This window comes from Oryctolagus cuniculus, chromosome 4 (genome assembly GCF_051225735.1).
Source record: "Oryctolagus cuniculus isolate XC-2025 breed Fujian yellow rabbit chromosome 4, ASM5122573v1, whole genome shotgun sequence".
Taxonomy (NCBI): Eukaryota; Metazoa; Chordata; class Mammalia; order Lagomorpha; family Leporidae; genus Oryctolagus; species Oryctolagus cuniculus.
This window is the reverse complement of record NC_142870.1, coordinates 64,289,003-64,302,821: the sequence shown is the minus strand read 5'-3', so window position 1 is coordinate 64,302,821 and position 13,819 is coordinate 64,289,003. Positions and strand designations below refer to the sequence as shown.

The following is a 13,819-nucleotide window of genomic DNA, read 5'->3' as shown; positions in this document are numbered from 1 at the left end:
GTTCAGCGCCAATAACATCTTACAGTCATGAATTTATGGCTGAGGCATATTATCTTAAACTACTAGGAATGGCTTAGCCACTATCTAGACACATACTATTGAGCAAGATATACCTGTAAAGTGAGAGGGTAGATTACATGGTTTCTAGAAGCGTTCACTTTCTGTGATTCTAAGATATGATTCTTAGCACTCTTAGTCTCGGTGATTGACTTCCTTTTGAATAATTTCCTATCATCTTTCAAAATAAGTGTATAATGAAACAAAAATACACATTTATATTAGAGATTTAAAGTAGTTTCAGGATATACTGAAGCTGAAAAACACAGAAAAAACAGTTGTTGAATTAAGAAACCTTTATTAATTTTCACATGAAAATGAAATTGCAGTTGTAAATTTGAACTAAGAAATATTTATTCGAAAAGGCATCTTGCTAAATGACCATGACACTGAAGTTGCTAGACAAGATGATGACTAAAGTTCTGAACTCTGCAATTCTGAGACATTCCTGGCATTTTACATGTCTAGATGATGGCCATCTTTTTTGGATGGTTCTCCTCACATTTTCCAGTCTGTTCACATGAAAGAAAATATTCAGCATATAATTACAGAAATAGAGGTTTTAAATAGAGATTTAAAGAAACTTCAAAATACATTTACACTGAAAAATACAGATAAAATATGTGTTAATTCAGGAAACATTTATTCTTTCCCAAATAAAGAAATTGAGACTGAATTTGAACCAAGGAACATTTGTTTCACAAGGTACTTCCGCATTCTTTTAATTTTAAAACTAAACACATGTACAACACTTACAACATTTACAGAATACTATTTTCAAAATAGATTTTAAACTTCTAAGAATGAAAGTTCTCAGTGACAAACTTTAGATATATAACTTAGTTCCAGTGGCTACTTCTTTGTCACAAGCAGCAACTACATACAAAACCTCTCCCCTACCCCTTGCACAAGAAAGTGAAGTTAGATACTTCTAAAAATGGAAAACAAAACTCTCCCAAAATGCAAAGGATTAAGTTCCAAAGAGCATATTTACAAAGAATATAACATCTTAATTGTCAACTGAGAAAGTAACACAATAGGCATTTTAACTCCTCCCTCCCATTTTTTTTTTTTTTTTTTACTCCTTCCTCATTTCTGATTTTGAGAATTTTTTTTTCTGCTTCTACTGTGTAAGACACTGGGAAACACTAAGAAGGATCAGACTTGGCCAAGTAGTATAGCTGTGTGCTGGTAAATGTTGAACAACCAACTTATGAGGGCGAAGCCAAGTCTTTATATCATGTATAAGTTTCTATGGTATAAATACGTACTCCCACTGTGGTAAACCGCAAACTACCAACAATTTGACAAGTGGCTCAGAAAGTTCTGAAACTTTAACAATCATCTCTCACAAGCCATTATAATCCATCTCCAACATACTGTCCAGACTCTTCAAAGAGTTCATAATCTCTTCAGATTACATATTTTAAATGATACAAAAGAAGGAGGAAGACAGAGATCAAAGTGAAATAATTATATTCGCCGTAGCTGGTTTTAAAAATTAAAAGGAATAATAAAATCTAGAATTTCCCTACTTCTCCTTTTTTCTGCGTTTTTATAATTATTTCATGAAATTAAGATGTAATTTACTTAAGGAAAAGTGGTGAGTAGAAAAAGAAGAGAAAAAGTAAAAAAGAAATATACTGTTATTATGTTCACACTGGAAGAGAAAGCTTATTATGATAAGAGCAAATATAATGTAACCATTAAAATTTTATCTTCTTTAACCCCCTCAGTTCAGTCCATAAGTCCTGAAGACTTGTCCTGTCCTCTTTGGCTGCCACTTTGATGCTAATTTCTCTAGTATAATAAGGAAGGGCATATTGTTTCACAACACTCACACAAGTTCACGATAAAAGGTGGAACTAAATTCTGGAATCATAAAACTGAGTTTCCTTTGATAGTCACCCGCCTTATATCAGATCTTGGGCAACTGACGGCTGGGATGACCAGGGAATTCTTCTGGTAGCAAAACATGGAGTCTGCAGGTTGGGCATGTTCCCTGTTGCATCAGCCATGGTCTAATGCACTATGGAGAAAAAAGATTAATGTCAGTCTCTCAGATTTAGCCTAAAACAGACAGATGTTACTCTATACCAAGATTATCAATATAATTGTTAATATGAGAGAGAGGTCTTCCATCCAATGGTCACTCCCCAAATGGCCGCAAGCTGTGCTGATCATAAACCAGGAGCCAGGAGCTTCCGGGTCTCCCACACGGGTGCTGGGGCCCAAGGACTTGGGCCCTCTTGCACTGCTTTTCCAGGCCATCGCAGAGAGCTGGATCGAAGTTGAGCAGCTGAGTCTCGAACCGGCACCCATTTGGGATGCCAGTGCTTCAAGGCAGGGCGTTAACCCACTGTGCCCCAGTGCCGGCCCCGCCATGATAACTTCCACAAATATGATACCTCTCTGTGGTTTGCTGAGGTTATAAATAGCTGGTAGCTGCTAAACATATTTCAGCCATTTTATTCTATAAAGATTCTTTCCTCAGTCCCAATTTATAGGAAGACTAGCAATCCTTTCTGGTAAAGAGATTGAGGAAATTTGTTATATTCTCTCTACTTTATTTTCTTATACATTGTTCCTACTTATAATTCAGAAAAAGTTATAATTACAGACACAAAAGATACCAATACCGGGCATGAAGTACTTGTGGTGTTCTAAAGTTAAAAATCCCAAAATATAGTTCTCAGATTGTTTTATGAAAACAGTAGCAATCTTTGGCTGTGAACTACCTATTAAACTATTGGCTTGAATACTGACTCTCCAAGCACAAATCATTTTTATCTGTATGAATAATGGATAGCAAGGTCAAAATAGAAATGATCAAGTATTATAAGGAAGGTTCACTAACTGAATGAATTATGTGTGTTCTGTTCAATGGCCAATGGCAAAGAATACAATAAAAATTTGTTAAATCATTTTTTTCTAAATGACTAGAACTTCTAAAACTTCAAAATGGGAAAGTCAGGTGGTTAAGTATCTTTCCTTGGAGATATTTTGGGATTAGCCATTTTCTGTACATCTCTTCATATTAGATGATGTGTAAAATATAATTCTACTGTGATTGTATATCTTTGAAATGATGTTTTACTACTATGGCTTGAAGGAGCATGCTATTGTTCACTTTACTGAGAAGACTTTCTTGGGTAGATTACATTTTCCTCCTTCAATTTATATCTCTGCAATACAAGACTCAGTCTATTAATTTTGTATCAGTTAACATGTGCACAGCCAGCAACACCAAGAAATAATCTACACAAATGCACAGAATCAACAAAGCCTAGGTCAGTCTCATGTTTTTCTAAAATCAAATCTCAAACCTACAAACACAGAAGACTGTTATGGTAACTCATGCTTCATAATGATAGAGAGCCATCATGAGATATAGACAAAGGATCCTATGTGTAATTTATATTATTTCAAGGTAAAATAGCACTGCTGCTAGTTCTGCCAGTAAAATTCCATACCAACCAACATGTCTCCTAGTTCTATTCAAGGGAATTCCGTCTACTTTGTACCATCTTATGTTATCTTTATGTTGTTCTCCTGGATGGCAAATAGAGATCTAAGAAAGCCTGCCACAGGCTATATAAAGAGGCAAAAGGTATGAATATTTCTGTGTGGTATACAAAATTACAGAATTATCCTAGTGGAATACATGACATGGCAATGATATATGTATGTGATTTTAAGTAATGCAGTACGGATCTCTCTTGGCTGATTAATGATAAAACATTAACAGAACAAGTTTAAAGAGTTACCTGAGAGTGAAATTTGTGAGCACAAGGCAAAACTGAAAGGTTTTCTGGAGACAGATTCTCATGACAGATCACACAAGGTTCTTCTTCCTCCTCCTCTGCCTCCTGGAGAAAATTTATACAATTAAAATTTATTTATTTATTTATTTTAACAATTTCTAAGTGTGTACAGAATCAATTATTTCAGTCTCACCAAGTTATTGGCTCCTTCCCATGTGGCAGAATCTTGTGAACTAAGAGGCCTCCAGGCTGCTTTTGGGGGCTGGGCAGTGTTAGATTGTGATGGAGAATGGCTAGGTGAAACACAATTACCATTTGGTACTGATTTTCCTTGACTCTGAAAAATAGAAAATTATACTTTTTAAAAGAATTATTCTAAAGTAGTAAGAACTAAATAGCACAGAACAGGTATAACAAGATTTAGTAAAAGGTCAAGTAATAAGATTCATGAGAAATCTTGAAACAAAATATTGGCAATACTTATAACTCAAAGCTAGGTACAGACAAAAATAACCACAGATGTTCTTTTAATTAAAATAACTCTTTCCAGAAGATTAGAAACAATGTCTCTGTTTGGGATCATTCAAAATAACACAGAGTAAATTCCATGGGTGTCAATTTTATTCTAGAATAATCAAGTGATAGCTCTTTCAAAAACGATTTCTGGCATCATCTGTCAAGTTGAATTTGTTTAATTACTTACTGTTAATTGATGATTTAATATGAGAAGTTAAGATTTTCTGAAATTGTTATGGAGATAATTAAAACATCTAACTACTAGAGATAAGGGTAGGGAGATACAATTTGTTCTATTTTGCTGCTGTTGTTTGTTCTTACCTGAGATCTTTTTGGGTCAATAAATTGGGAAATCTTGTAAACAATTTCATCAAATGTTAATCCAGATAAGGACTTCCCATGAGCATCCTTCAATCTTCTTAAGAAATCTGCAAGGTCTTTTCTGCGAGGGATAAAGGGAAGAGTAGTAATTTTCCCTATTGCCTTGAGGATATGCCTTCCAAATGAGATGTAACATCTTATTGTATCACTGTGGTTGACAGATGTGACTCTTTAGATCTTCGATCTAAAAGCATGATCACGTGGAAAGGTGTTTTGTCTAGTGATTAAGATTCCTGAATCCCATACCAGCATACCTGGGTTTGATACCTGGCTCTGGCTCCCATCTTCAGCTTCCTACTAATGCAGATCCTGGGAGACATTGGTGATGGTTCAAGTAATAGGGCTCCTACCACCTTGGTGGGAGATCTGGATTGAGTTCCCAGCTCCTTGACCCTTTTGGGCATTTGAGGAATCCCAGCAGCTGGGAGCTCTCTCTCTCTCTTTTGTTTTCTCTCTGTCTCTCTTTGCCTCTCAAATAAACAAACATTTTAAAACATGATCACAGATCCATCTGCATTTATCTTAAATCAAATGAAAACTCCTTATTGTGTACATTTGATAGTATTAATGTGTTCATGGAAGACAAAGTTTAGCACATACTTTTGTTTTATGAAGAGTGTTTAACTTTGTATTTGAGAGCTCACTATGTGAATATTGAGTTTATCTACTTATTAATGCAGTGATATCTTTATAGCTCAAATATTTACTTATGTAGACTAAAATACTGCGTTTTAACTATGGTATTGGTTTCATTCTTCTTTATCAGTGTTAATAGTTTTACTTTTATAAAACTTGAACAGAAAACAAAAATTAAACAGAAAAGGAAAAAGCTTAAAAGACATGGCTTTATATGATAAAGAACCCACATTATTTTATTTAGTATGTTCTTGTTTAGTTCTCAAGGTTCACTGAGCCAAAGCCTACATATACATTTTTGGTAAGACAAGGCAGGAGGAAATATTGTTTCTCAAATGAAACATCATGTCATCAGCTTTATATAATTATTTCACTTCATGACTTAATCATTTAATACATATCTATTTATAATAATTATAGTTCTATTTTGTTATGTATTCACTATTCTGAAATTTTCAAAAATATCTAATACCAATAGAATATATTTTTAAAAAACATCTTGGTCTTCAAATGAGAACACTGTAAACTAGAAGTGTTTCTTTAAGATATAAGGTGAAAAGAAATTTCATTTGTGTAAAAGGAGAATTAAGCATCTTTCTGCTGAAGTGAGACTATAAAATCATAATTTTCTGCATTTAACTGTGTTCTCTAACAAAGGAATTAGAAGAAACCTCAGTAAAATTAAGGAAAGTAAATCCTGATGGTGTTTGGGCTTATGTAGCATACAGGCAACCTAAAATTCACTTTGGAAATAGGTTATTAAGATAATTACTGTAGCTAGTGTCACTACAATTGGATAGGTTTTCAACTAGTTGTACTTTCAGTTAATTAACAAATCTAAATTTAAAAGGTTATTCTCTCATGACTTAAAGTGAACAACATTAGTAAAGAAGCTTAATATTTCTATTGACCATTATCTGTTCTTGGTAAACTTAATTTTCTTTACCCGGCTCATGGTATAGTGCTATCTGCACATGTTTTATGTACATGGAAGGATCTTGTCATAAGTATGGCTATGGAAACCACAGAAAATGATCTGTACTCATCACTACATAAAAAAACTATGGTACCTGGTCTGTTGTGGAAAGGCAGTTTTCAGTCTGTCTGTAAGCCTCTCCCAATTCATCACGGAAGAAGGATCACTTCCCAGACTTGCACCAGGAAGCACATTTTCCCCCACAGGTGCTGGCATAGTCCAGGCTATGCCAGTCATCTATAAGAAGCAGAGTTATCATCCGTCGGCCTCAATTATTAAGAAGTTACACTCACATCAACAATTTGACTGACGTGGATTTTTTTCTTAACTAGCTCAATGTTTACAAGTATTTTAACTTATTTTAATAATAATATGAGCTTGCTTCAGTAATTACAGATATGCACCAAAAATACATGCAGGATGTTTAACGCTATATATATTTTTTGTAGGGGAAAAACTGGAAACTGCAAGTAGGTGAAAAAGTAAATAAATTACGGCACATCTTACCCAATTTCTAACAATAGACCTATATATTTAAGTATGAGAGATGTCCATGAAACACGTTCAGTTAAAAAAATCTGTGGTAGAATATGTTATGACTTGTTTTATATTAGATGATATTTATGTATTATTTATATATATTCATACTCACAGAAAAAAGTTTAGAAGTTATATAACACTCTGGGAACAGTGGTGAACTTCCAAGGGATTCAAGTATAGGAGCAATTTTGCTTTTCTGTTTGTATATTTCTATATTATTTTTAATTGATATATATACTTTTATAATTAGAAAACAATTAAGCTGAAATTCAAACAACTAAACAAAAATGGGAAAACTATTAGAATTGCTCAGTCCGATGTCTCAAGAATGTTGTAGACAAAGGTGGTGTGTAATTTACAGTGAAATCTCTGAGACATGAATCCAACGAAGTTTCTACATATTTTATGGTAGTTCCTTCTTAGAACAATTAAAATTCTAAGATAATTATATGTGTGGTATCTTTTGCCAAAGGCTCTATGAAAGGCTCTATGGGTTATTTTCAAATACTTTAACACATGAAAAATTACAAGTACAAGCAATCACTGAAATAACTTGAACAAAATCTAGTAAAGAAGGATTAGAACACTGCCCAAAAGTTTGGATTTGCCTCAATATTAAGTTTTTCTTGTAAGTTTTTTTTAAATGAGAATAATTACATTAGAATTATAAGGTATTCTAACGTTTTCAATAAAATTTTATCATAGTTTCTTACAGAATCGTGTGTAAGCAAACTAGATGAGCAATAGTATAGTTTCTTAATGATAAGTTATGGTACTTATTTAACATTTTGAGGTTTATATACATCTTTGCTTGAGTACAAGTAGCCTCTAGAATATGAGTCCATTTCCCTACATATTTCAAGAAGCAACCATTAGTAGTGTATAGGTACTATTCTTAAAAAAGAAAACAAATAAAAATAAACAACTGCCTAGAATGTACTTATAGGAAAATACATATTAGAATCTCTGTCCTGTGTCTCCCTTTCTGTCATTCTTTCAAATAAATAAATCTTAAAAAAAGAAAAAAAATGTTAATTATAATTAACATCATTCTTTTTAAGACATTATTTATTTATTTGAGAAGCAGAGTTACAGAGAGAGGGACAGACAGAAAGGTCTGCTATCCACTGGCTCACTCCCCAGATGGCCACAATGGCCAGAGCTGGGCTGATCCGAAGACCAGAGCCAGGAGCTTCTTCTGGGTCTCCCACGTGGGTGCGGGGGCCCAAGGACTTGAGCCATTCTCCGCTGCTCTCCCATTATATTAGCAGGGAGCTTATTCAGAAGTGGAGCAGCTGGGACAGGAACCACAGCCCATATGGATGTTGTGGCTTTAACACGCTGCACCAAACTGCTGCCCCTAATGTCATTGTTTTAGAAAAAAAATTTTGCTTTTAATAAAATAAAATTACCTTAGCCAAGACTACTACTAATAATTCTAGGGGTTTTATATGTCTTTATTTCTTCTTCAGGTTTGGATGAATCTTATCTGGCTATTTGTAGCTAGGAAGATTTCTAAGTTTATGGTAAGTATTTCATTGTGATGCTATTTATATTGTCTGTTTATAGACAGCTGAAACACTGACCTACTGTGAGTATACATGTACATGTGTTTGTAAATAAAATTTTTTTTCAGTTTTGTGGTATGAATTAGTTTCTTGTGACTCGATTTTTTCCCTTTCAATCTATCCAACAATCATACTAAAATAATTTATTAAAAATATCTAAATATTTTAGATTGCTGCCTGTTACAGAAGCAAAACTGTAACTGTAAGAACTGAAGTAAGCTAATATCAGTTAATGAAATAGTTAAATATATGTATTATCTTTAGTTCAGTGATTCACAGGAAATACTTATTCATTTACCAACATCACCATCAGCATCATTATCATAGAAAATAAATGAACAAAGATAAGATATTCATGAAGCCCACTTTAATGATAAATTAGCTAATATCTATTCCACCAAGAAAGGCTGTAAATACAGTTTTATAAAATATAGTGAAACTAATGGTTAAGAATGTTATACTACTAAAGTTTAAGTGATCTGTCATTACTTTAATATTTACTGTATACAGGTGAAATGGTCATTTTTACCTTCAATTATTGTTTATGGCTGTTGTCTATAAGCCCACTAAACTAGGGTCCTTTTGCTTTTTACTTGTTCAGGTTCTTATACAGCATAGGAAGCCTTTTCTACCATAATGTAAGTTTAAAATATGTTATCTCAAAAACTAAAAAAAAAGAAAAGGAGAAGAAAAGAGGGTAGGAGGGATGGAGGAAGGGAATATCATTAAGTTCTTAGAATTGCATTTACAAAGCATACTGAATCTGTTAAAAAGTAATTAAAAATTAAAAAAAGAAAGAAAGAAAGGCTGTCATTACCAGAGGAGCTCTAGGTGGGGCTGCTGCTGAGATAACTCCAGGGCAAACAGCAGGCATTTGAGGAACAGTAAATATGGGTCTAAAGAAAGAGTCTTTCACAAGGGGTCTTCCTAAGAATTGCTGCATCTAAAATAGAAAAGGTAAAAAAAATAAAAATTCTAAACTAACACATATTTAGATATTCATACAAGCATTTAAATATTCATACAGGCAAAGATTTAAATTCATAGAGCAATATATGGGGGAAAACAATGATCTGAATTCTATATACAAACCACATTAAAAACAAAGTAAAAAGGATCTTCAAAAATTAGGTGAAAAAATGTGCATCATGAAAAAGTTGCATGGATTTCAAATTTTTTTCTGTATCAAGAAAAACTTATCTTTTAATTCCATTTTCCACAAACTTATTGAAGTACCTCAAATGTAAGAATATTAATTAAATATATTAATATCTGAAAAAGAAAAGGGCAGTGAGGTATTAAAAAGAGCACTGTAAAAGAAAGAAGGCAACTGGGTTCTTTTTTTCTTTTTTTAAAAAGATTTATTTATTTATTTGAGAGGCATAGTTACAGACAGAGAAATCTTCCATCTGCTAGTTCACTCCCCAAACGGCCGCCAGGGACAGAGCTAGGCCCATTCAAAGCCAGAAGTCAAGAGCTTCTTCCGGGTCTCCCACATGGGTTCAGGGGCCCAAGCACTTGGGCCATCTTCCACTGCTTTCCCAGGCTGTCAGCAGGGAGCTAGACCAATAGAGAGGCAGCCGGGATATGAACCAATGCCCATACAGGATGCCAGTGATGCAGGCGTGCCAGCTATAGCAATTGGGGTTCTAACCCTGCTTTCTTTCTATCTCGCTGTGTAACCCTGGATGCCAAGTTCCTAATCTATAACATGAGAGTGTTAGATTTGTTGATCTTTAAGGTTCTGTCCCAACTGTAATAACACTGCACGATGCAAGGAGATTCTTAGTGAATGTCTAGGTTGGTGGATTAATACTGCTACTCCGAAATTAGAATTAGAATATGAAATTATCCAAAGAAAATACTACTTTCTCCATTATATTTTATGGCTTCTCAAGGTTATGTTTAGCTCCCAGGAGAGCAGGAAGATGAAGAAGCATGGGCCTGAGGTATACACTCTCCTACAGTAAATTGTTGTTATGCTTGTGACTGTTTTTTTATCTTTGATGGGGTTGTGGAAAACTAGCCCTCTTCATAGTTATCAGTGGTAGACATACTTTGTTGGCTGCAGTAGAGAACGGGACAGATTTATTGAACATCTACCAAATGCTAGACTTAGCATTGGCATAAAACATAAAGAAGGAAGAGTGAAAGAACAATTTGTTGAAATTATAAGAAAAAAAAGCCAACACTGCACTAAACAAGAAGGTACAAAGCCAATGGAGCAGTTAAAAATGGATAGATTGGGGTGGCATTAGAATGCTAATATCAGTAAAAGAAAAACTGCCTTCTAGACAAGAGAAATACATTTTTGAGACAATTGGGGGAATATAATTCTAACTGGACAATTAGATACTAAAAAATGTAATTTTCTGAGGTTGAAACAAGTGTTGATATCATATCCAACAAGAGTTTCTAATTTTTAGGATATATCCTGAAGTATAAATTTATGAAATTATATGATAACTGGGATTTGCTTTAAAATATTCCAATTAAAAGGAAGAAGCAGACAAGAGAAAACAAGATTGACAAAATGTTCATAATGTTGGGACTCATTCTTGGGTTCTCAAAGGTCCCTTATACTATTTTTATGTATGTTTCAAATTTTTAGAATCTAAAATTTTTACATTAATGGATGAGTGGTGGCACTAACTCAATAGTACTGCTTTCTTTGAGAATCACTACTACCTGACACTTTGAGGATTAAGCAGACAGGGCCCCAATATCAAGACATAATGAAATATAAAAAATACTGGATTAAACTGGGAACAGTTCACTTTAACTGGACTTTTCAGGTTAGATTACTATATATTTTAGTGACCAGCCCTTAGAACACTTAGACTCTCATAGATAGATAAGGCATTAGTCATCAGATCATTTAGTATGGCATCTAATTTATTCATGGGAAAATCAAAGTTCAGAATGGCTGATTTTTCCAAGATCAACTACAGCTCCACACATAGTCCTCCCTATTATACTTAATTACACAACACTGCCTCAATTTACAGCAAATAGCACTGTTACATTTCAAGCATTTGTTCTCTCAAACTGTTTTACAGATGCTTAATGGTCACTGATGCTTAGAATTTAACACAATTGTTATGCATGACTAAGCACAGCAGTGACTATTGTTAGGAAGCATAAAAGATACACATGTACTACTCAGACTATTAGCAAGGCATGCTTATGAACTGCCACAGAGCCTCATTGTCAGTTTTAGCCCTTAACTAAACAGGTAAGCCACATCTCTTTATCCAAAGGGATAAAGGCTTGGAGTGTCAGGGAATCAAGGTCTGACTGTGTTTCTCAGCTGTATCACTGGTAGCAAACAGCCAAGGCTGATGAGGGTCTGCTTACAAGAAAATCTAGAGAACAACTTTGTGTACCTAGCTTCTTTTTTTTTTTTTTTTTTGACAGGCAGAGTTAGACAGCGAGAGAGCCAGAGAGCCAGACAGAAAAGTCTTCCTTTTTCCGTTGGTTCACCCCGAAGTGGCTGCTATGGCTGGCACACTGCGCCAATCCGAAGCCAGGAGCCAGGTGCTTCCTCCTGGTCTCCCATGTGGGTGCAGGGCCCAAGGACTTGGGCCATCCTCCACTGCCTTCCCGGGCCACAGCAGAGAGCTGGACTGGAAGAGGAGCAACCGGGACAGAATCGGCACCCTGACCGGGAGTAGAACCGGGTGTGCCGGCGCCACAGATGGAGGATCAGCCTAGTGAGCCATGGTGCCGGCCTATACCTAGCTTCTACAAACATTTTATATATAGAATTATGGGAATATTGATGGGTGATATTTTGAATATGGACAAAAGGTACAAGGTCTTTAGAAATCCTTCAAAAAATATGTGTTTCTTCTGGTAAAACAGTAGGGACTCTTTGGGGTTTCCTAGAAAAACAACGTGTAGAAAAGTATGCTACCATGGAAACAAATTGGACCAACAATCTAAAAGGAAATACTATCAATCTAAACAAAAGTTCATGTTGTATATGACAAAAATCTTTTAGCTGTAAATTCTGAAATAAATAGTATAATCCTTTTTTTTTTTTTTTTGATCCAAAGCCAGGAGTCAAGTGCTTCTCCTGGTCTCCCATGCAGGTGCAGGGCCCAATGACTTGGGCCATCCTCCACTGCACTCCCGGGCCACAGCAGAGAGCTGGACAGGAAGAGGGGCAACCGGGACAGAATCCGGCGCCCTGACTGGGACTAGAACCCAGGGTGATAGCGCCGCAGGCAGAGGATTAGCCTATTGAGCCGCAGCACCAGCCAATAGTATAATCCTACACAATTCATGTAACTTCAATTTTTTAATTTTTAAAATTTTTAATTAACATGTTAATAAGTGTACATTTTATGTGTACAGTGCAATGACCACACTAGGTAACTAGTTCTATTATCAATTCAATATAATTTTTGACTGTTGTACTCAAACATGAGTAAAAATAACACTTTTAGAGTTCTACAAGCCATTTGAGCCCAAATATTTTACAGCTTTCTTTTCTACTTGCTACCAGATTTATTATAGCACACATGATCATCAAATGGTACTTTCTTTGAGATCTTTTAAGAAGCTGTATATATTTATTGTGTTAGAGTACTATGTCTCCTAGAAAGGTAGCATAAATAGTATATAAATAGGACAAAGATTAGTTTATCTGATTAAGATCCACAGGCTCCTAGGAGCTGTATGTTTTGTTGAAGGTAAACTAATATATAAAATGGGAGGGAAAACATCTAAGGTAGAAGAGGAAGAGTGAAGTCCAGCTGTCTGGACGATTATGTGGAGAATTTCCAGTCATCCAATAGTAATATGAGGACATTAAGAATTCTGAAGATTCATTAGTTACATCTTGTAATGTAGGTAAGATTGATAGGATGAATAATAACAAATGAATCACTAACATTCAGACTTCAGGATACAACAGAATGCACTGGCTTCTGCTGAGCCAGCCAACCAATTGTATTATCTGGTGACTAGTAGGTGTGGAAAAATTTGCTACTAGTATTCACAACATGTGTTTACCTCATTCTGAACACACATTAACCATATTGTATATTCAGTTTTGGAGCCCGAATTTATTTTTATCAAAATAAAGATCGTCATTTTTTAAAAAAATGTCATCTTTCTTACCAGAATCTCAGGACTGGGTGGTGGTGGAGGAAGCTGGACTGGAGGCAAAGTACTCAGCGCAAACCCTTGCTTTACCTTGTTGATTTGTTCATTATACTGTGTCTAGAAGAAGGAAAGGAAATGTATTATAGCCCATTCAAGTTTAAAGAAACAGTATATGAGAATACTTAATGCAGTTTGAAAAATATAATACAGAGTAGTGATTCCCAACATATTTTATATTAATTAGAAATAATATAAAAATTTCTAGCAAT

The 13,819-nt window shown here is 34.8% G+C and overlaps 1 protein-coding gene across 7 annotated transcripts in view; it reads right to left on the bottom strand.

Moving 5' to 3' along the window:
- Window positions 1-338: 338 nt before the first annotated feature.
- The window catches only part of DZIP3 (DAZ interacting zinc finger protein 3), an 84,366-nt gene continuing 70,885 nt past the window's right edge, over window positions 339-13,819 (bottom strand). For all 7 annotated transcript variants that reach the window (XR_016232426.1, XR_016232423.1, XM_008266984.5 and 4 more), the window contains 7 exons: window positions 13,566-13,667; window positions 9,256-9,381; window positions 6,425-6,567; window positions 4,659-4,779; window positions 4,015-4,158; window positions 3,825-3,926; window positions 339-2,086 (listed from right to left, as the gene is read on the bottom strand). Coding sequence is in view for 5 of the 7 variants with exons in the window: in XM_008266984.5 (XP_008265206.1) it covers window positions 1,976-2,086; window positions 3,825-3,926; window positions 4,015-4,158; window positions 4,659-4,779; window positions 6,425-6,567; window positions 9,256-9,381; window positions 13,566-13,667 (849 nt within the window). In the remaining 2 variants the exon portion in view is untranslated. The remainder of the gene's footprint in view (window positions 2,087-3,824; window positions 3,927-4,014; window positions 4,159-4,658; window positions 4,780-6,424; window positions 6,568-9,255; window positions 9,382-13,565; window positions 13,668-13,819) is intronic.